The 23400-nt window shown below is 43.0% G+C and overlaps 2 protein-coding genes across 6 annotated transcripts; one reads left to right on the top strand and one right to left on the bottom strand.

Annotated features, from left to right (window-relative positions):
- Positions 1-238: 238 nt before the first annotated feature.
- ecd (ecdysoneless homolog) lies at positions 239-7953 on the bottom strand. Of its 4 annotated transcripts, XM_083695081.1 has the most exons (15): positions 7888-7930; positions 7392-7472; positions 6411-6633; positions 5999-6116; positions 5775-5862; positions 5432-5616; positions 5002-5194; positions 4499-4627; positions 4207-4332; positions 3490-3575; positions 3263-3366; positions 2076-2316; positions 1523-1590; positions 1218-1408; positions 239-1005 (listed from the first exon to the last, which is right to left on the bottom strand). In XM_083695081.1, exons 3-15 carry the CDS (start codon positions 6613-6615, stop codon positions 766-768), a joined length of 1974 nt encoding a protein of 657 aa, XP_083551207.1. In that variant the 5' UTR covers positions 6616-6633; positions 7392-7472; positions 7888-7930; the 3' UTR covers positions 239-765. The 4 variants fall into 4 exon arrangements, with proteins under 4 accessions (XP_083551207.1, XP_083551204.1, XP_083551205.1 ...); XM_083695078.1 differs by lacking the exon at positions 7392-7472 and having other exon boundaries at positions 7888-7953; XM_083695079.1 differs by lacking the exon at positions 7392-7472 and having other exon boundaries at positions 239-1002; positions 7888-7953.
- Positions 7015-21545, top strand: fam149b1 (family with sequence similarity 149 member B1). Of its 2 annotated transcripts, XM_083695082.1 has the most exons (17): positions 7015-7121; positions 8583-8748; positions 9196-9312; positions 10602-10746; positions 11365-11510; positions 12085-12210; positions 12402-12560; positions 13102-13283; positions 13685-13827; positions 16952-17020; positions 17493-17605; positions 17835-18059; positions 18551-18674; positions 18910-19035; positions 19164-19245; positions 20572-20709; positions 21057-21545. In XM_083695082.1, the coding sequence occupies exons 2-17, from the start codon at positions 8681-8683 to the stop codon at positions 21116-21118; spliced, it is 2025 nt and encodes a 674-aa protein (XP_083551208.1). In that variant the 5' UTR covers positions 7015-7121; positions 8583-8680; the 3' UTR covers positions 21119-21545. The 2 variants fall into 2 exon arrangements, with proteins under 2 accessions (XP_083551208.1, XP_083551209.1); XM_083695083.1 differs by lacking the exons at positions 7015-7121; positions 16952-17020 and having other exon boundaries at positions 8317-8748.
- The last annotated feature ends 1855 nt before the right edge of the window (positions 21546-23400 follow it).

Here is a 23400-nt window from a genome sequence, read left to right as displayed (position 1 = left end):
ATGTTATCCACATTAACAGAGAGCAACTACAATATATTGCACGTTTCACTGAAATTGGTGAGGCTTTGAGGCTAATGAACTGAGGTGATTGTGCAACAAGGGATGAGGCAAAACAGTTCTCTCTCTCTCTCTCTGGAATGACTTTCCAGAAAACTCACAAAGCTGTTCAAATGATAAAACCAAAATGCATTAAAAAACTATTTAAATAATTACATCTTGGTTCCAAAAATGTATTGTTTCTTTATTTGACAACCAATCTCTCCATCATAAGTGCAATACATAAAACATCCATAATAGAAAATAACACTTTACTCCCAGTTTGAAAATCACACCCACACACACACACCAGGGATAGTGGCTCTAAGACAGGATCACCAGGACTCATGGTTACATCCAGAACTCAACATGATTAGTTGAGTTCCTGAGACAAACATGATTAACTAAGTTCTCAAACAATGGTCCTGATGTTAACTATGGCAGTACTTACAACGCAGACCCAGGCAAACCTTTTGCATGGGCTATGGTGTCCACTGTTTTGGACCCAGAGCTGTTAAGGTCAGTGTACTGTGCCTAGTATGGGATTGGGATCCGGAACAGAAAGCATTAGGGTGTTCCGTCAGGAGTGTTAGGCACAGAGGTCTGTGTTGCAAGCAAAGACATTCTGAGTTTGTGGCCAGTCATAAGAGGTCAGTATTGGGAGTTTGTGATGTGTCTGGGCCAGTTTTTCCAGAGTTAACATGAGAGGTGGTCAGAATTGGGGGGTCATCATGAGCGGTGGTCAGTATTGGGGGGCAGGTGAATGCCCATGCTCTGAAGTAGGTTGGAGGCTGGCCCAGCCAGACCTTCCTGGGAGGTAAGGGACTCCAGGAGGTTGGTGATCAGATTCAGATCGACATCCAGGGGCTGGATCTCCTCTTCTACCTCATCCTCCATCTCCCCCAGAAGAGTATCCCTGCCTGGGGTATGAGGAGAGCCGTTGGCTAGGCCTGCTTTTTTTCTGTCCTTCTGGAACAGTATTGAATACAATGGTTACACATCTGTATGGCAGGGTGCTACAGTACAACCTAATAATCTTATATATGCCAATAATGCATTCCTGACACTTCCATACACTGCAGCATTTTATTTTGTGCACGGCGTTACAATATACACATGGTGATATGACTTTATTTTGTGGACAGCAATATACTGTATGTGGGCCACAAACTCTCACTTACCTTCTGGGTGAAGCTTTGTCCCATGTTACTGCCTATAAGCTCCTGGTCCATCTCATCCATATACTTCCTGAGACTGTCCAATGCCTCTGCCCCCTTTTCCCCTGGAGGGCCAACAGGACCCTCATCATCTACCTCTTCTTCATCATCATCATCATCAAGATCATCCGAATCCAACTCCTCGTCCTTAACCCCTAAGGGATTAACATATTTCCATTCAGTTGGAGAGTGCACAGAGTAACAACCCAAGCTGCCACTGTCAGATAGTATGTGTTTGTATACATTCATATAGCATTCATACAACATACCCAGTAGTCTATCCAGGGCACTGGACATGGAGTCTGGATCAAACCTGAAGGGCTCATTTGAAAGGGACCTGTGGCATTATGAACAAAGACAAGTTCAAACATACAGTATGTATTTATGACAATCTAGGGAAAATACACACACATATGCTGATAGAAAGCCCAGGTTGGGCTTCTCCCTCACCCTATGTAATTACTGTATCTTGTTTATTTTCTTTCTCTCTCTTTTTTATGTGCAAATAAATAAACTAAACATTCAACATAGAATAGTAGCTATTAGTGTCAGTTAGCAGAAAGTCAATCTGAAGGCAAGTCAATCAGTAGGTGAGTCAGTCAGGTAAGTCAGTCCGAAGGCCAGTCAGTCAAAAGGCCAGTCAGTCAGTCAAGAAGGTCAGTCAGAAGGTCAGTCAGAAGATCAGTCAGTCAAAAGGCCAGTCAGTCAGTCAGAAGGTCAGTCAGAAGGTTAGTCAGTAAGTCAAAAGGCCAGTCATTAAGTCAGTCAGGTAAGTCAGTAAGGTAAGTCAGTCTGGTAAGTCAGTCAGAAGCTAAGTCTCACCAGGGTAGCTCTGCCCCCTTGTATGAGGACATGGTGTTGATGAAGTTCTTCATCCCCTGGGTCACGGCTACCAGGCTATAGCTGGCCTCTTCTTCATCCTCTTTCTCCGTCTCCTCACCCCTGACCCTCTGTGTCTGTTTGGTTGAACTTAGCTGTGAGCTGCCCACCCCAACGCCTTGGCCCCCTCTCTCCTCTAACATACGCTCCAGCTCTTGGGCTGAAATATCCAACCAGCTGTCATCTGAGGATGGACAGAGAGAGAGACAGAGAGAGAGGGAGGGAGGGAGGGAGGCCACTGTAAGCACAACTGTATATTAGGGTTGGGCTATTGGATGTTGGGCTATCGCAGATTTTCTCTGTTTGTTGAAGTGTGTTTAGATTGTTCGTTTAGACTGGTGTGTACAACATGTGTTGTTAAGAGATTTTTTGACAAGTAGTAGTGATGGCAATGTTGCATTAGAGAGATCTAATTTTGAACTTCTCTATTTTCAATCTTTTCATCTCTGCCTTGAAGAACCCCGCAGACAGTATTTTCTGCCATTACTTCAACAACCACCGCCACCCCTGGTACCTGCTGGGCCCTGTGAAGCAGGAGGACGAGTGGGACCGCCCCTATATCATTTGTTACATTGACAATGTAATTGTCAATGTAACAAATACAGATGGTTAAAGAGCTGGCGAAATACAGCGAAATACAGATGGTTAAAGAGCTGGCCAAGCCCAAGGTGAGTCTCTTTGTGTGTGTGTGTGTGTGTGTGTGTGTGTGTGTGTGTGTGTGTGTGTGTGTGTCATGTTAAAGATGATAAGAGTTCATATTTACATGTGTCTCACAGAAGGGTTTTATAGCTGCATTTACTGTTGGAGGGTATTTAACTATAGATTATCTTTATTGGAGCCGTATGTGTATAATGTTTGCACTGCCCTCAGACAGAGTGAATGACTTAGCCAATTTAGATCGACTGAGCCCTTTTTGGAACCTCTGGTATTGACAATTGAATACATTTCAGATGTGTATTCTATCTGAAAGACGGGTAACTATCTTCAGGTAACTTAAATCTGCAGTTTGAAGCAGTAGGCTAACAGTATTAAATTGAGCTGGAGTTGTTTCACAAGGTACTTAGTGTTATTGTTTGAAACACCACTGTGCTAGACTGAGTGCCTTGTATGACAAGGTGGCATAGACTCACCATCCTCTGGGCGTAGATGGACCTCCTGTCTCCTTAGCTCCTCCAGACTGAAGGGAGCAGAGCTCTGCAGCACCTGTAGGACCTCCTCCCCTGGATCCTTGCCACTGGATGGACGGACGCACACACGCAAGAAATTAGGCAGGCAGAACACAAACGGGCAGACAGTAGAGAAAGATAAGAGAACATACACACCCGCACACACACTTAACTATTCCTCTTTTGCTCACCTGTTGTTTGGGATGACTGACTGTTTGAAGAAGCTCTCTGCTGATTTCTTTAGTTCTCTGTAGAGTGCAGATCCCTCTAGCTCACCCTGCCAAACCCAGGCACAAACACACACAGACACAATATTATTGCCAAAGTGGATAAATGGTACAGAACAGTGATGTTTTCTAAATAGACAGTGAAACAATTTAAAGTTGCCATCAAAACCTTTTTTCACCGTGGAAATATGTATAGTATTCTATGTATTAGAATTGTATTTAATGTTTTATCAGAGCTATGAATGATCTTGGACAGAATAGTTCCTTTCTTTAATCAATGTTTTTATGCTACAGGCAAGATTACCAGCTATTGTTGCCAAGTCTAAACAGTAAGAGAAAGTCATTTTCTGAGGAGGTGCGATCTGTTTTGTATGATAAGGTCTCAGGACTTTGCCCAGCTATCATTATCAAAGCTGGCTACTTACAATGACGGAGAGTGCTACTCCAGTTCATGTACACAAGACCAACATTATCATAATATCAACAGCACCATCAACAATAATAACACAACAATAATTGTATTATGGGCCAAAAGAAATGTACTCTACTCTTAAAGACTTGATATGGCCGGTAACTACATTAATCTAATATAGTAAATTAATCAAGTAGAATGCCATTGAGGACTTGAGTCATTGAACCACCCCTGCTGGTCAAAGGTAGGATAAAGGGTGAGTCCCTCACTCTGAAGTAACCGTTCCTTGTCAGACTCTCCAGAAAGCTCTTCCATAGAGGGTTACAGCTGATGGGGGTATCAGGCTCTGACGATAGCTGTCTGCACTTTGAGCAGAGGATCTCAAAACCATGGGCCTAGGGGGGCAAACATGCGCACGCGCACAAGCACACACACAAGCACGCACACACACACACACACACACACACACACACACATTTCAATCAGGGGAACATGAATATGTTCCATGAGGGTTGTCAACAGGGCAAAGTTGTTGGATAAGCAGATGTCGAGCACACTCACCAGTTTCATGCCCAACTCGTAGGCACGGTACTGGGGGTCAGAGCGGGCAGGCATGGTGAAGCCACTCCTCCGGTCTGGGGTGAATTGTTGCTGTTGCAACTGAGCGTAAAGGCAACGGGTGAATGTCACCTGGAAATACATACATTATACACATGTAAAAACACAAAGCATACACAAAAAACACAAAATCACTTATATACACAAATAGATTAATTCCTATATTACACTAAATATGAAATAATCTGACAAATACATGATTGACAGTAACTTGAAACTTCTTTTTAGTGCAGAAAGTGACCACTGCGCTCAGAACTGGCGCTTAGACCAAAATGCAACAGATTTCCAAAAGTGTGTAGCTGGTCCACATTGTTTCATTCAGGGATCGAAGATAAGACAAACATTTCGGTCTAGGCCATCATCAGTGTCATCAGCATCTCCTCTGATGATCAATCAGCCTGTGTGCGTGTGTGTGTGTGTGTGTAGGTTGAAGTGGTAGTGTTCACCGAGGTGAGGACTCGAGTGTCTGGGGGAAAGGTACGGAACATCCGACAAGCCTGGAGATCCAATGGGTCCCGCAGATAGAACACAGACACTGCAGGGGCAACCAGATCTGGTCGCTGTGCCAACACTGCAGCGATGCCCGCAGGGAGGAAGCAGTGGGCATGGTGAAAGCTGGCCTGAAGCTTCTCAGGGTATCTGTGAAGATCACACATACACAGGTTTGTATGTGCAGCTTGACCTACAAAAAACACCACTACTACTACTACTACTACTACTACCCTCTAAAAGGTAATTAGCAAACTAAACAAAGACACAAATGATGCTTTCTTAACTGAATATAACCATCTCTAACTGTTTCTACTATCCCTAAATGCTCACTCCCTTGCAATAAGTAAACTTTGACAGTGTTGTTGTTACAGATGCTCGGCTCACCCCTCCAGCCTTTTCCCAAGTGCAGTGCGGATCTTGGGGCTGGCTAGGCAGGCCTGTGTATGGGAGGAGAGCAGGACCAGAGCCTGCGACACACTGGGCACCTCATCCCTGGGCAGCCCAACTTCACCAGGGCAGGAGGTGGAGGGGCAGGGGAGGATGTACAGCTCACCCCTATGGAGGAAAACCTGACAGAGGAAGCAGAGAGAGACATACTGTACATGTACATGGAGTGAGACAGAACAGCAAACAGATTTGATATGCAGGGAGACATGTGGATGATGGACAACAACAGAGACAAATACATATACATGGCCAAATAAAATAATTCTGATTCTGATCTTACTCTGTTCTCACTGGTCTCTTGGTCCAACCACTTGGGGAGATAGTCAGCTGCTTCGATGAGAAGAAACTCCCCATCATTATCCTCAACCCTGTACAATGTTGAAAGAACAAATCATCAGAAAAATACAACAAAAAGAAACAAAGCAATTGAGACATGGACTGTGTGTCCATGAACTTTATGAATGTTAATTGACATAAGGTTAAAAGAAAGACATTCTGTTCTACCTGGCAGCCAGTTGAGGAAAAGCAAGTGTGATCTGAAGGAGAAGGTATACGACAAACCACTCATCCTCCACATTGTCCCCAAACTCAGTGCTACCTCCAATGTGTGCTGGAATTCCCCCTAAAGATAAACATAGTGACATTACCATTTGGTCAGTCAATAGAGCATTTGAATACTCATGTTTGCTATGAAGCATCAAAACTCATTCATAAAACACATACTTTTAACTCATCCATAGATACACGGTTTAAACAAATAACTAGATATATAGGCTAGTTAATATCTGAACAAATCAAAGAGGCAAAAATATTGTGCAACACTGTGTGTATGACTGGTTTGTTTGAATGGTAATTCGATAAATACATGTCATTCTTGAATCCTGATTGACTCTTGGTGTTGTCCTCGTGAGGTTACCTTTTTCTGGGTGGTACTTGAGGTTGAATGGCTGCTGTTGCCAGATGTACTGCACAAGGTGTGAGGCCAACATGGCCAAAATCTCCTCAACTAGGTGTTGCAGAAGTTTCTCGTTGGCTTGTGCATCTAAGGAATTGGGCTGGACCAGGAAAACATAGTACTGCACCATGTCCTCTTTTACTACTGTTCTCTTAAATGGATCCATGGTGGGGATGGCTTGAACCTGTGATATGAGTGACGAACAATTAGGTAATAATAGCTAGCTACGTTGTCGGTTTAACATTTGACAGTATTATAGGATACACCCAAGCTTACTAAAAATTATGACTTAGGTCAATATCAAAATTCCTTAGATGCCAGTTAGTAACCATTAAGGCCAAACTCTACCAACGCCGTCATGGCACCCTAACGTCGTTTCCGTTTCACAACTGGAGTCACGGTGATCTATGACTTGCAGGTATAGGCTACTCCAAATAATTTAAATTGCAGATTAGTTGTTGAGGTTTCAACAATATTGCCTCCCGTTATGAAGGGTAGCCTAAATTATTTTCAGATAGCTTCCCTTTATGAAATATCGCCTATTTTGTCATCAGATCAACGTTGAGCAGCACCCTGAAAACTGTGTTACTGTTAAAAGAGCTATTACGGTACGCTCTCGTTTCGGTGTTGGTGTAGTTTAGGCGTCAGGCAGCAACTTTACAAAGACCGGAGGTAGGCAACAACATAGCTTAGGGGAAACAAACATTACATAAATAAAGACATCACGAATAAGTATATTTTATTTATATCTCTATATGTGATTTCTAGACTGATAAACTAGCTCAATTTAGCTCAATCCAGTACAACTCAGCAGGCGTTTCAGTACAACTCCAAATCAGCTATTAAAAACAGACTAATGCAGCATGGCTAAATTGAGTATGCTGTTATATGCCAGCGAATGAGCGAATAAATACATGACAAATGAATGACCTAAGCTCTTACCTTGACTTAATATTTGTATAATATAACGTTCGTTGAAACTCTGAGAAGTAGTCACACAGTTATAAATCGTTCCGAGGATCTCTGATGTGGTTCCACAGAGTATATCAAAGAGGGATTAGGAAAGAGAGAAATGTTTAACATTTTCCATAGAGCAACTGCTAGCGGAAGTTGCTATTGACTAGCAACCCTCTCGCTGCTTCAGTATCTACTGGTAGGGATGTGCACTCCATTCACTCAAACTAACGTTTATCCACAATGGAAGGTTGAAACATCTTGATATATGTCACGTTAGTTAGAAAAGAAATGTATTGTATTATATCATTAAGAAAATTCGGTCGTTTGTCGAGCTGTTTCTATAAAAAGGTCCCTTAGGGACATGTTATGCATTTCTCATTCACTTTCCTTTGCCACTATTTAGATCTAGTCTCATCATATACCACAATGCACTCCGATATTAGCCGTTAGCAGAGTTACCCCAAAATGCTAAAAGCCCCACCTTTTGAGAATATACATCTCTGGTAGTTCTCATGCTGTTGATACTGTTTTTGTCCTATCATTAAATCATCTCGGCTATGAAACTTCCGTTTTGTAACGAGTTCCCCACTTATCTAAAAACAAACAATTTAAAGTTCAAAGACCATTTTGTTAAATTGAGATGTTTTACAAACCCGTATTCTAACAATACAAAATGAATATCGTTCACATCAACTTTGTTTAAAGGTAAATGTTAATTTGTAAGAGTAGACAACGTCCCCGGGAATTCAGAAGCGCAAATTGAAAACCGAGAAGGAAGCAGGGAGCTGTAGTCCACTTTCTTTTAGAGGAAATATCATTCAATAGGAGCTCGAAATCTATTTCCCATGAGTCTTTGGGAATTAAAAGTTAGGTATCCATGACAGCCTTGTTATTGTGTCGCTAATCCTCTGAAGTGGTGATAGATGCTGTAATAAACGGGTCTAGCTATCTATAGAAAACTACACTGACGCAGAAACAAAGTCACATTAATTTCGGGTTTCTGTCAATACAAACTATTTGATTGTAGATCAATATATTATGTATTTCGTATTTTATGTATTCGTGCACAAAGGTACTGTTTTGATAACCCCTCTCCTGTAACGTCGTTAACTACTATAGCCATAGCTAGCCTGGCTTCGGAGCCAGCTAACTTGCTAGCTTGTCATTAAACTGCAGGCGGGAGGAAATGTCACACCTCCGCCAAAAGAGACAGCGCGGGGCCAGGAATCAGAGGCGAACACGATGAGAGGGGATACTCAGGGGGACATGAGCCGATGAAAACGGAGAAAAGGATAATGATTTCGCGATACACAAGGCGGCCCGTATCGCACAATCTTGAGATGTAAGTAAAACGAGCAAACTAGCTCGACTGGCGAGTCACAGACATGTAGGTAGCAGTGGCAATGGGCATAGGAATATCATTATATTTATATGGTAGGGTGGCAACAGACTAATAAGCAAGCCATAGCAATCAATAGTTGTTATCGTGAGATGGTAAACTGACCGATAAGGTTGGTTAATGCACGCATGACCGGATGGCCGTTTAAAATGGGATAATATTGATCACATTTGTGACAGCCCATCTGTCACACCAAGGTCGACTGCCTCTCACTTGAGGAGTAGGTGATGTAGCTAGCTCAGCGCTGTAGCCTAAGACTAAATGGTGTGTAATGGTAACACACACTATGTCTTTATAACTTCATTGCCATCTGTGTTGGTGACAGTGCCTAATTACTAAAGTAAACCGCCCTCATATCAGATCATCATATATATGTTGTGTTTTCTCCAGTCGTGGGTTATCTCGAAGCAGCCTTGACCACCATCCCCTCCCAGAAGAGGCGGACGATGACCTCCTTCCCCAACGCCTCCTCCATGACCTCCAGGAAGCTGTCTCTACTTACAACAGGTAGGACATGATTCTGAAGTGATTGGACAGGTGAAACCATATCCACCTGTAGGCATCAGATATAGCCTATTGCTATCATATATCCTTTAAGATATGTGCATAAAGGGAAGAAAACAATGAGAGAGACTAGCCAGTTGGCCAATCTTAAGAGCTGCTTAAGCTCCCTTGCAGTATGTCAGTGTGTACGCTGGTATATATAAAGTATTGGAAAGAGGAAGCATGTTGTCTTCTTTTAGCTTTGTAGTCCAACAGTTTGGATTTAGAATCAAACAATTACTATTGGTCAAAGTACAAATTATCAGATTGGATAAAATAAAATATGTTAAAAAGTAGTCGGCTATGCTCCCCAGCAAGTTGGTTAAAGAAAAATATGTCAACAATTTCCATGTAATTATCTATATTGATCAATACATCCGTTCATATTCCAACCCTCATGCTCATCCCTGTCTCTCATTTGGCTAAGAGTCAGCCTCAGACTGCTGCTACATCTCTCTGGCTCTGTCCCAACTCCAGAGCCTGTGTGTTTTCCTGCTGCTTAGCCCAATTGACGACAGTGATTTAATGGTGCCACATTAAAAATCACTTTAACTACATTTAACATATGTTAATTACAAAAATACATATAAATATAGAGACAAACGTTATGCACACCTCCAATTGTGTCAACCTAACTTTTCAATTTGTAGTGTTCAAATGATCTACTGCAACTCTCAAGGTATCCCCTCAGTACATACCACCTCAATACCCACCACAGTTGTGTCTTACTGTTTGCTAGTGCGTTTATCAAGGTCATTTTTAGGCATTTTCCTTAGACGGGACGGAAAAACGTTCAGGCAGAAATGCATGTTCAACTGGAATTAAATCTGAAGATTGGCCAGTCAAGAACTTTATGTTTTTTGACCCTGAAAAACTCCATAGTTGCTACATGTATGCTGCCATGTATGGCAGTATGTTTGATGCCATAGAATCAGTATGCCTAGAATCAAAACTAGACATTGACAGCTATATTATGCCTGCACAATGTGATGGAACACACCTGACTTACCAGAAAGGTGGGGACTATGTATAAAAGGGTTGCAATTTCTAAATTATGAAACCAATCTGAAAAAAGAAAACACTGAATTAAAGCTGAGACTTCTTAGTAATTGTTTGATTTCAAATCCAAACTGTTGGAGTATAGAGCTAAAAGACAAAATGCTTCCTCTTTCCAATACTTATGGAAGGCACTGTATATGCATGCAACAACGTAAAACACAGCCGACCATGTGAAAACAGCCTTTCTTCCCTAGCTCGGAGACGTCTGCAGCATCTGGTCGGTCAGACTGTCCAACAGTCACCACAGGAGACACGACTCGGTCCTGGTCAGGGATCCACAGCTACACAGGCACGGGGATCTCTACCGAGAGGAGCTCTGTCTTCTCCTGGGGCTATGATGTGAGTCTCACCTCGCCTGCTAAAGTTCAGTGGGCTGCCCTGGATCTGAATGCTCCAGCTGTTCATCTCATACCTACTGGATGTCTGTCTTGCTGTCTAACATGGTCATGTCATGGAAATGTTCTCTAAAGTCAAGATGGGTCTTACTTGCTGTCTTGAATACCTTGAATATGTTTTATTTCTGTTGGTCCCTCTTTGTATTTCTTCCAAACCTTTCAGAAACTTTATTTACACACATCCCTGTTCTCAGCATGCTGTCTCACACACACACACACACACACACACACACACACACACACACACACACACACACACACACACACACACTGAAGTCTATCATAACACATGCAAATTGTACACACTATAGCTTGATTACACACACACACACACACACACACACACACACACACACACACACAAACCCACAAACCCCTGGGAGCCTTAGAAGCTCACCATCATGCAGGTTGCAGCCTGCTGTGCAATAAACATAGCTCAGTGACGTGCTGCTAATAATTGATGAGTAGCTTGAAAAGCAGAAGCCTGCTGCGATAGTATGTCTCTCTCTCTGAATCAGGTCTTGTCTCACTCTCTCTCCCTCTCTCTCTCTCCATCCCTCAGGAGTTTGACAAGGCGGCCTCACGACAGGTGCAGCAGATGTTTGAGGAGATTGATGAAGAGCTGTACGAGGGGCGGGGTGGGGGGGCTCAGCTACGGGGGCTGCCTGAAGAGTGTCAGCAGTGGGCGTCCAGGTTCCCACATCTACGGTGGGTCATCATCCCTCCCCCTGGCCCTCTCACCTTTGACCCCTCACACGCAGTTCAAATATGGTTACTATTCTGACCTGGCTGTGTCAGAATGCCAAACTGTCTCCAATTTACACTCCCCACATATAGTTCATTTCTTTAGTAAAGCTATGGATGCTGCAGTAAAGTATGATACCTCTGAACGAAGCACTTTGATTTCTAAGTACTTGAGATAAATTAAATGGTTGATGAACAAAGGCCTCTGTTTTCAAGAGGAAGAGGAAACTACTTAATTCTACTATTTAATAATTTGCCCTGAAACTAGAGGTGCACTGATCTAAGCATTGGTATCCGGCCGATATTGGCCTAAAATGCTGGATTGGGAATCGGAGATAGGAAATGCTATTTACCGATCTGATGCCATGACGCAAACTGTTGTAAAAACATTCCAAACATGTGCGTCCTTGTCTGCGGCCTGGAATTACTTCACGCTTGAGACAGACACCAGTAAAACAGCTTTTTGCAAATTTGCAAGGTGAGTGTTCAACTAGGCCGTAATCACCATTTGACCTTCTACCCCCACTGTGTGGCACAGGATCCTGGGTACTCAGCTGGTGTGTCCTAGTGACGAGGGGTTCCAGTGGTATGTTACCTCAGCAGCAGCCAAGGACAGCAGCAAGGCCCTGGATAAGGACGAGCCTAGCACAGAGCCTAGCACAGAGTGAGCACTGACTACTGCCGTTAAGCCATCAATTATGGATGGCTGTTTGCTTTGTGGTTTTATGACCTATATACAGCATGGCTTGTCATACAACCTTGTTATACAACCAAGTCATGTCGTGGCAACTGGCTAGTAGAACGTCATGCCCTTAAAAAGGTGTTTGGGTGTGCATGTGTCCATCTCCTGGCCAGGCTGTGTGTGCAGGGGCAGAGGGCAGTGCTGTCCAGGACATGTACAGAAGCAGACCAACCCCCTGGTACCCCCGCTGGCTCCCGTGGACATGACTGGCCCAGAGTGATGGAGGCTGAGGGCCTGATGGAGGAGTACCTGGCTTTTGACCGCAGGGACCAGTAAGTCTTGTCATCCCACCTGGAATATTCACGTACTGTTTGTTTGTTTGTTTGTTTGTGTGTGTGTGTGTGTGTGTGTGTGTGTGTGTGTGTGTGTGTGTGTGTGTGTGTGTGTGTTGTGTAATGTTCGTGTGTGTGTGTGTGTGTGTGTGTGAGACCAGAAACAGGGAGATACAGGTGGTTGTGAGTGTGAAATCCATGTGATGAAATCACTATGGTATGGGGATCCTGCACTATGGTATGGGGATTGATCCTGCGCATACTTACTATACTTTGGTGCTGGTGCCCACTAGACCAAGCCTCAGCCACCCGTGTGTGTGTGTGTGTGTGTGTGTGTGTGTGTGTGTGTGTGTGTGTGTGTGTGTGTGTGTGTGCGCGCGCTCATCTACCTCACCTGTCCTGTGGTTCAGATCAGCTCTATCACCTGCCTATCCTACCGTACTGAGTACTGTACTGTCTATCTATCTGCCTCCTGTCTTGACTGACTCCTACTTCCCATGTTAGTTGTGTGACCCTAAAGATCCCGGTTGGTCATTTGCAGAGATGATGAGTGGGAGCGGCAGGTGACTGGTGCAGGTAGGAGGCGCTACTGCTTGCCTCCTGTGTCTCCGTACCGCTGTCGCAGGCAGGCTGTTCTGGACCTGCTGTTTGATGATGTGTGGCGGGAGCTAGTGGGCTGGATCGAGGAGCTGGTCCGCAGACACTGGGAGGGCTGTGTCTCAGGTAGTGTTTCATTGACACTTAACATCACGGGTCATATGAGATCCAACCGACAGTCAAGTGGTCTAATTTGACACTAAGAAAAATAAATTGCTCCTCAAACTGTAATGTAGCTAGCTACCAAAACAAGGTTTTGTTGTGTGCTATAAAAGCCTGTGTTGTTGCAGTTCCTCGTAACAGCCCTAGCACTCATACTGTGCTTCTGTTTCAGCAACTCCGGATTCATCCTTTAACAAATGGATTACATACAAAAATAAAATGATTTACTCGAATGAACAAGCCATCATTGGCATTGTATGGGCAAAATGGATTTTGTTGGTACATATCCTGAAAATGTGGTGGTTCCTTGGTTCCTTCTGTCTATGTTCACTCACATTATTATTCAAACTCTTGTTGACTGACAGATGATGAGAAGAATGCAGTGAACTTCAGTCCTGCTCAACCCGACGCACAGAACTCCTTCCTGCTTCTGTCCACACTCCCCACCTTCCTCCCCAGGCTGGGCCAGACCAGGGTGCCCCAGCTCATGGCCAGCCTGCAGCCCCAGGTCAGATTATTTGACATTTTAAAGCGTGCATTTTTACCTCTCTGCTTACAGTAACTGCACCAACTGTAAACTCACTGGCTTGCTAAAATGCTGGCTTGCATTACAGTTTAGCTAAAAGCAAGCTAACACACTCATTAGCTGAACTCTAAGCACAGCCAACTAGCTAGCAATGTGATTAGCAAAATGTCAGACAAAAAATGCTTGCCGGTATCTTAATTTGAGCTGCGACATGCAAGGGGCCACGATGTCGCTAGTGGGATGCGGTTGCCATTATTACCTAAAAATAAAGTTCAGGAGTGGATTTCCACAAATCAGTGTTCAGTAATACTCAAGAGTGTAACTGGCTCTTTCTCGCTCATTATTGGGAGTGAAGACAATTTTGGCATGGTTATAAAGTTGAGATTCTCATCATCAGAACTCAAAATATGTTTAGGTGTTCAAGTGAGAATGATGGAGAATGTCACATATGAGAGGGGACGATAGGCATGAATTAACTCAAACACATTTGTAATAAAATATTATTCCACATCATTGTTGAATACTCCATTCTGATGGCCTAAAGGGACATTCTAAAGTGTACATTATTTCTCGATAACCGGACAGTTGCAAAGAATAAGCGGACAACTATGATCTGCATGTTCTATTACACTTCAGTAATCCTACCCTAGGATACAAACTAGTTAACATAGCTGTCGAAATATTTCAACAAGTGTGCCCAAAACCAGATGGCAACTGACTTTTCTCTCAAACAAATAAACTATTTTTGTTGTAGTAGCTGTGGTGTAAGTGGGATAATGAATTAAGAGGTGTGCACTGATAGCAGGGCTGGCGCATGAACAGTCAGCAGGGGGGCATTGGATTTTCCCGTTTACAGTTTACAGTGTTGCTGAGCAGCTCACCAATCTGGCGGATATCAATAAGACAATGTCCAGGCAAGATAACCCAGCAAATCAAAGTAGACTATTGCTACAGTGGCTTCTACCAACTTAAAACTGAATGTCCTTCTACTAAATCTGTTCTTCTTTATGCTGCTCTTTTACTGACAAACAGCAGCTGTTTTTTTAATATTTCACTTGATAATATCTCATGTGAGATGAATCACTTCCCAGCGATTTAACGATTTAAGTAAGGGTATTTATCTGATTCTCATCATAGGCTATTACACAAACCCAAATTTCTCACAAGTATGATGAAGTCTAATACAAATGTGAGGCTATAAGTAACTTAGCAAAACACCTGTGTGCATTGCAGAGAGACATGAGAGGCAGTAGGCTGCTACAGCTAAGAAAATCCTCCAAGAAAGTTGATTTCTCATTTAAGGACATATTTTCAAACAACAATTGAAGAGTCATTCTAAAGTTATGAATTATTTAATGGCCTTAACATGAGTCAGGTGACTGAGAGCGAAACGATCAAATAGATGGGATCAGCCCTAATGAAAAACCCCTAATGTTACTGTGATTGATTGATCTGAGAGTATATTTCAATGAAACCTCATGAATGTAACCTGCAAATTGCACTTATCGGCAGATCCTCTTAAACCTGCAGACATGCATGTTTTCTTTACCTGCACCTTTGCAGGTGTTGCTTTATCTGCACGTCACTAATCATGGTGGCAACTAAGTAGGGAGCTTTTGAAGCCTACGCCTCAATTAGATGTGCTTTGAGTCACATCTTTAGAATGGCTGAGGCCAGAAACATGATGCAATTATGTACACGCTCAGCAGACTCTCCAGATTAATGCAAGTGTATACTTGACTGTGTTCAATTAATCCTTCACAGTGAAAAGAGGGCCAAAGGTTGCCCCAGAGAGACCCATTGTCTCCTCCAAATTGAACCATTTTCTGTAGCGCTTAGAGAACCAATGCCTGTCTGTGGGCTGCGATTGAGCTTGCAAACTGTCCTTTAACACAATCTGTCGTGAATAGGATGTCCCTGTGAGGCACTGATTTGATTTCAGCTTTGTGTGTCTACAGGAAGTGCCTTGATTAAGGGCCATAGGGGCTGTTTTGAAGGGTTTGTGACAGACATTCGACAGACGACATGACCATGTTAAGTGGAAACTAAGCCACTTCCTGTGGACATAGGAAGTTCACAATAGATTGTGTAAAAGGTCCCTTTGCTAGCTCAATCGCAGCCCACAGGGAGGCATTGGTTCTCTGTGCTGCGAGAATGGTTCTCTAAGGGAGAAGGCAGTGGTTCTCTATGGGGCGACCACTGTGAGTGGTTAATTTCACACACTTGCGTTAATTGGGAGAGTCTGCTGAGAGTGTACATAGTTGAATCATGTTTCCTCATCAAATTGAGGGGCAGGTTTCAAAAGCGGCATATTTAGTTGCCACCATGATCAGTGGGCATGGTCCAGATAACTTCTTTGATCTCCCAGATCACATGTTTGGACCTTCATTAGGGGTCTCCCAGATCACATGTTTGGACCTTCATTAGGGGTCTCACAGATCACATTTTTGGACTTCCACAGATTTAGAAAAATATCATGTGTAATAAGACATGGAAGCCTCCATGTGGTTGTTCCGTGTCACATTATTACCCATTGCAACAATTAAAGATTAAAGTGCCGTTATAGGTCTAAAATGTTTATCTAAGAGGGCCAAAAAAGTGTCTGTAGGTCTTATCAAAACCCTGCTGCTTCCAGGGTTTATTTGTAAACCTGCTTAAGAACAGGTTCCAAAACAACCTGTTATTTGCAGGTATAATTTAAACCTGTTGTATGCAGGTTCAACGAGGAACGTGCTGCTGGCAGGTAGGCCTATCAGTCGTAAACCTGCCCATCTGCAGGTTTGATTGAACCTGTGCAGCTGCAGGTTAAATATGTACCTGCCACTTGCAGGTTTGTGGGGACTCATACTGTATACTTCCACTATTTTGTAGGCATAGCGAGTATGAGTGGCCACCAGACCAGGATGTAATACTGCGTTCACTGCTGTCACTAGTTTCAAGACTGTCAATTCATTAACTTGTATCCCTTTTTCTTTCCTTCTTTCTCTTTGTCCTCTATTCTGTCTTGTTCCTTGGCCTGTGCCACCCCTGTCACAACCATTTGTATCTGACCACCTCACTCCCTCCCTCTCTTCTTCTCTCTTTGGTCATCCTTTCTTTCCCAAAGACCACAAAGTCAAGGGGCTCAAAGCACAAGTCCAGACGGAAATCCAAAAAGCAGAAAAAGCCATCCACTGTATGTAACTCCCAGGCCACTCTGAGACAAATGGGCGGCGAGTGCCATCCATGACGGCATGTTACTTGCTCCTAGACTGAATGTGCTTGTGTCTGTTGAATAACACAAAGCATCAACACTTTAAATCTTTTTAACCAACTGTTGAGTCTTCTTTAAACATTTTCATGATACTTAGGTATTATTTCTTTCTTCCATTCTTTTTTCATGAACAATGAGAATGTTGGAATGCTTTCATTTACTTGTAGCTTTTAATGTCATCAATATAGAAAGTGGGTGGTGATATTTGTCCTCCTGCTGTCTTGGTTGCATGTAGAAAAGTCTCAGTGATTCTCAGGAGATTGAGTGGAACCGAGAATTATAATAATACCTTTTGGGGGGGGGTCAAAGACCACTTTTGCTAAGTGTTAAGTGTAGTTTCTTACCTTGTAGCTCTTTCTGCTTTCCTTTCTCCTTCTATCCCTCCCTCCTACAGTCCAGTCGGGTACCTGCAGGTGCAGCGGTGACCCACCACAACCTCAACGACCTCATAGTGATCCATGGCATCCCCCTGCAGCAGAGGAACCTCGCGGTGCTGGAGAGAACCCAGTATGGAAGTGTCCTTTATTAGCATATATGATATCTATGATATCCTTTTGGAGCAGAGTAGCTAACTCTCTAATATCCTTTAGGAGCCAGTCAGTCAGAAAGAAGTGCTTTTGAACAGCACCAGGGATTATGTACAGTACAGATATGTATGCAGAAGTAACAGGCCATTTGGGTTGGCACCAGGGATTATGTCTCTATATATATAATATCTCTATATCTCTCTTTCTAGGGACCCTGAGGAGAGGGTGTTCCATCGGCCAGGCTCCAGCGTGGTCCCGTCCAGCAAGCCTCGCCATCACCGGGCGCTTGAGCAGAGCTCCTCCTCCTTGTCCCGGCCGCCCCAGTCGGCACGCCGCCGGAACCCGCCCCCGCGCACCCTCCTCCCACTGGTCCCCAGTCTGACCCAGCCCAGCGCCGCTGGATCCATGGACGAGGTCATTCGAGGGACGCGTCTGTGAGTTAAACAGGGGGTTTAACCCGAACCCAACCCCCCCCCCCCACACACACACACACAAACTCTGCCGTCCCGCTGACTCTGAAGCTGGAGTCTTGTGGTGGAAGTCTAGGATTCACCACTCTGTACTTTAGCTCTTCGGAGGCAAGAATCAAGAAACAAGTCCTGAATGTATTTTCCATAACAGTCTGTGCAGGGAGAGATTACTTTGAAAGTGACTTGCCTTTCAACTTTGTGCCTTGTGGCATTCTGTTCAGAAGAATAGAGACGGGGGAGGGATGTGAGGAGTTGTGTGTGTGACTACCTTAAATGATGAACTTGTCATGAACATCTGCGTACAGCATTTCATTTGCCCTCATGTGGAATATGGATCCTCTTCATGTTTGAAAGGTTTATGTAGAGTAGAGTAGATATTACTATGTTTATACAGTTGAAAGGATGCACAGTGAACAGTAGTTTGTCTTTTTCTAATGGTGTTTGTGTCTCCCTAGACCCACAGCCAGTGACCGCCTGGCTTCTCCCCCTATGCCCCTGAGCAGGAACACACTCCTTCCCCCCATTGGCACAGGAGACGCTGAGCCCACTCACTCAAGACAGCACTCTAGACCCACACAGGTAAAGTTCTGTCTACGTACTAGCCCCCACATCAGTGGCTTAATAAAACTGTTAATACAGTATTAACTCCTAATAACACAATTTACATGACGTTGATGTTGCTAGTGCAACTAATGGATGTGTCTGTGTGTCTGTGTGTCTGTGTGTCTGTGTCTGTGTGTGTGTGTGTGTGTGTGTGTCTGTGTGTCTGTGTGTCTGTGTGTGCGTGCGTGTGTGTGTGTACGTGTGTACACAGCGCCATAGAGGATCATCCAGTCGTGCTCACAGTGCTGTGACTGATGAAGCTGGCAGTTCACTGCCTCGGGATCGGCATCATTTTCTGGATGTATTTTCCCGCCCTAACACCACCCACACCTACAGGGTATGCTCCTAAAAATGTCAATCAGGCAGTTGTGCTACTATTAATAGATTAAAGTATGTGTTGTATGATAAAGAGGTTTCATGTGCGTTGTGTGTCACAGTGAGTTTTAACTCTGGGTTCCTTTTCAGTCGGACACACCATACCGTCGCTCCTTCACTGTGCTGGACAACATTGGGCAGGGGCGTCCTGGCAGGGCATCCGTGGGCACAGGTGGGCACCTCACACCAAACACACCAACAATTGGGGGCAGGGGGACAACAAGTCAAAACTTGACCGAACTGAGCCATATTACACGATAATCCAATGAAAACGTCTCACATGGGAATGGCTGAATATACAGTACCCTGCATAAGTGGTGGGACAGTGAAGCATTTTTTGCTTCTTTTGAGTTTGGATTTGAAATCAAACAATTACTGTGAGGTAGAAGTAGTAACATTTTAATTGATGGTATTTGTGTACATGACAACACTTTTTATGCATAATCCCCCTATTTCAGGGTACCCAAGAATGATTGGACAATTGGCTTGACAGGTGTTTCTGTCACATAATTTGTGTAGTTATAAGAGAGCTCTCAATGTCTAGTATTGATTCTAGGCTTTGCATTTGCCTTTGAAAGTCAGGGAAGCCTTTAGTAGGCTGAAAAATCAGAAACATAGCCAAAACCTTAAACCTACCAAAATCAATAGTTTGGAACATCATTAAAAGGAAAAAAAGAAATTAAATTAAATTAAAAAGAAATCGCAAACGGCCTGGTAGGCCAAGATGACTTCTGCAGCGGATCGAAGAATGCTCACCATGATTAAGAAATCCTCCAAAACAACTTTCCCACAGATCAGGAACACTCTCCAGCAGGTAGGCTGAATGTGTCGGAGACTACCATCAACAGAATAGGTTACCAGCCGAACTACAGAGGCTTTCACTGCAAGGCACAAACCACTAATTATCCTCAAAAAGGATGGTCAGGTAAACGCCTGGAAAACGGTCTTGTGGACAGATGAGACAAATCTTCAGATTTAAATCCAATTTAACATGCATTTCATTTCCTGATGATAAGATTTTAGTTAAAAAAATACCTCAAAACAAACAACAATTGAAGATGGCTGCAGTACAGGTCCGGCAGAGCATCACCAGAGAAGATACCCAGCATCTGGTGGGGTCAATGGGTCGCAAACTTCAGGCAATTATTGCATGCAAAAGATTGTTGACTAAATACTAAGTACTTTATTTGCACATTATATGATTTTTTCCAATACTTTTGGAGTCCTGAAATAGAGGGAGTATGTTTTGTACTTTCTAAATGGTAAACCCAATAAAAAAAACAAAAAACATTGAATTAAAGCTAATAATCTCTACTTTGACCCCATAGTAATTGTTGAAGTATTGAGCTAAAAGAAGACAAAATGCTTCCTCTTTCTAATACTTATGGAGGGCACTGTATGTATTTTTTTGTATAGTAGAATTTATGATTGTCAAGATGTCAAAAGTTTTTTCACCTTATGCCCCAATTTTTTCCCCTGACCTTGGTGTACTCTGTAGACTCTCTGGGCATTGGCGTGACGGGCATCAGCCTGGGCATCAGCAGTTCCTCCTTTATGGACTCCTTCATCCACCATCCCCTCGGCCACTCCCCCATCGAGGATGAGGAGGAGCCTGACACACAAGCCCCTCCCCCAGGTCAGTTGGAGTTAAACCATGGCCTCTGGTGGTCCTCATTTATAAAACATGATGTATTTTGCATTGTGTAATTAAGTATGTATGTTAGAGAGAGGCGGTCATAGCCTCCGGTTCTCAGCAGAGAATGTTATTATCTTGTCTGCTGATCTAAATGTGAAATATACAAATATTAACTCATAGTAATTGATGGCAAATCCAAACTTTTGGAGTGTAAAGCCAAAAGAAGAAAGAAAATGCTTCACTGTTCTATTACTTACACAGAGCACAGTATATGCTCATTAACACCCTTCTTCTTTGTCCCACTCTCCTCCGCCCCCCTTGTCCACCCCTACTGGTGCCTATGTCAGTCCCAGCACGCTCATACAGCCGAGGTGGCATAACATCCCGGAGTAGCAGACCTGGGTTGTAACTTTGCCACTCCCTCCCCTCCATGTTCCCCAACCACACTTGCTTCAGCACAGTACAGCATTGAGCAAAGCCCTGCGACTCCCATTGGTGCCCTAAAACTTCACTTTATACAACAGATGTTTTGTATAACTAACTGTTTTGGTGATTTTATTAATCATGGTTTTTTTAGAGCCCTATTTTTGTATGTTGCAACTCTCAGCTTACACGGCTGCCAAAGACAGTAAATTGTCTAACTTTCCATCTACAGTATCTGTATGTATTTATGTTGGTATGTATGTATACAGTATGTATGTTGGTTTTTATGTATATATGAATGTATATTGTGCATAGTTCTCTCTGACTCGTTTCCGTACTGTTTAATGATTCTCTGCAGGGAGTGGCAAGTCCAACCAGATCGACAAAAAAATAAAATAATAAAGCGTTTTGCACACTAACGCTTTGTCAAGGTTTACTTTGTATTTTTCTAAGAACATTTACTTCCTCATGTTAAACAGACCTCTGGGTTGGCACATACAATACATACCATCACTGCACGGGACAAGACACTAGACACTAATGGGTTGGTTTCTGAATTTTTTGAACCCAAGTCTTTTTGTGATTAGGGCATAGTTAAAGAGACATGGAAGGGAATACAGGGGATGCATTAACACTGAGACACATCACCTCACCTCGGTAGAAGCTATGTACTGCTTTCAGCAGAAGGAGCACAGTCTGGATCAGTCAAGACCCAATGTGGTCCTAGATATACAATGAACAGATGGGCAAGTAGGGCTAAATGCATGCAGATATTCATTTTGAGGTATACCTATTCTCAAATTAATTGGTTGCTTTATTGTGACTTATTCTACCTTGCCCTCTACTGAGACTGTATTTACTGGATGTATTAGGATTCTTATTCTGATGTTCCATATTCCCTTGTGTGCTAACCTTTAGAGGGAAAAGGGATGTTACACCTTTTTTAGATGTTTTCCTGGCTTGGCTCCGACCTTGGCTGTAGTCATATTGTGGGCCCCATTCAGTCTGTAAATATGTCCATAACATCTTGCAGACACTCCAAACCAACTACTATTGTGGCAGAATCCCCACTCTGAACACATTGTGTGAATTACATTTTTCAAAAGTCAATTTATTACACTGTAATCCACTAGCATTTTCTTTCCATGACAACGAAAATGCAAAAGTGAATTACAACGTAACGGAATGATTTTTCAGAAAAATAAGTGGAGCATCCCTCTACCCCTGTATTTTATACAGTTTAAAAGAATAAAGAGATGTGTACAAATTATTTCTTCATTCATGGTTTATCAGGACTGGTTTCATGTTTTAAACACCATAACATAAACAAACAATAGAAGAAGCAACATTTGACCTTTGAAAAGAGTAACAGTAGGCCTATATTATACAAAAACTATTATGTATTGTCCTTTTAATAGGCCAGAGCTACAAGAAGAGCACATACTAGTTTGACTAATTTTACATTATGTTACAACATTTAATAAATATACAAACAAGATTCAGGGACTGAAGTCCTCCGCTTCTGACCTTTCCTCCTTTTTTGCAGTATTTTGCATGCATGTCAGACAGGAAGGAGTTAATGTTCTGCTGACTGGACTTTAGCCTTTACTGTAGGTGGAGACAAATGTCAGCATGACATCAGGAATGGAGTGACACTACTGAGACAACAAAACGGCCTGGACTTACTCAGTCGATGGGGGTGTTAGGGGGTGGCGGGCTTGACTTTTAGCCAACGGGGGGGGGGGGGGCTGTGTGCGCTGGCTGGACTTTCAGCCAATGACTTCATCATCACAATGATGGATGCAAACATGGTTGCTGATGATAACAGATGTCCTGGGCTGACATCTCATTCCTTCCAAATACAACAAACAAACCTGAAAGAAAAATTCAGAAATATGGATAGACACATTTCAGTCAGATTGTATTTCTGTGGAGATTTATAATCATCGTTAAGTTTTCTAAAGCCTAAGTTGCTATAATAGCTGTAGAACAAATAAACCATTTCCATAACATGAACTGGTCATGTTATATTGGTCCATTTTGAAAATCATTATGGTTCTCCATTATATGGCGCCATGCTGACCCTGGATAATGCAACTCTATAGCAGATTGACACGAACATTAACAAATAAATACAAGTACTGTAGGACTAGAGAAATAGTGTCCATATTGTATGACATCTGATACCACCTAGTGGCCAAACAGTTGAACTGCAACTCACCCCCCAGTTGTAACATGCTAATAACGGATGCCTGTTGTAAACATATT

Source organism: Argentina silus, assembly GCF_951799395.1.
Source record: "Argentina silus genome assembly, chromosome: X".
NCBI classification, from domain to species: domain Eukaryota; kingdom Metazoa; phylum Chordata; class Actinopteri; order Argentiniformes; family Argentinidae; genus Argentina; species Argentina silus.
Note: the sequence above shows the minus strand (reverse complement) of the source record. Positions and strands in the feature narration are given on the sequence as shown.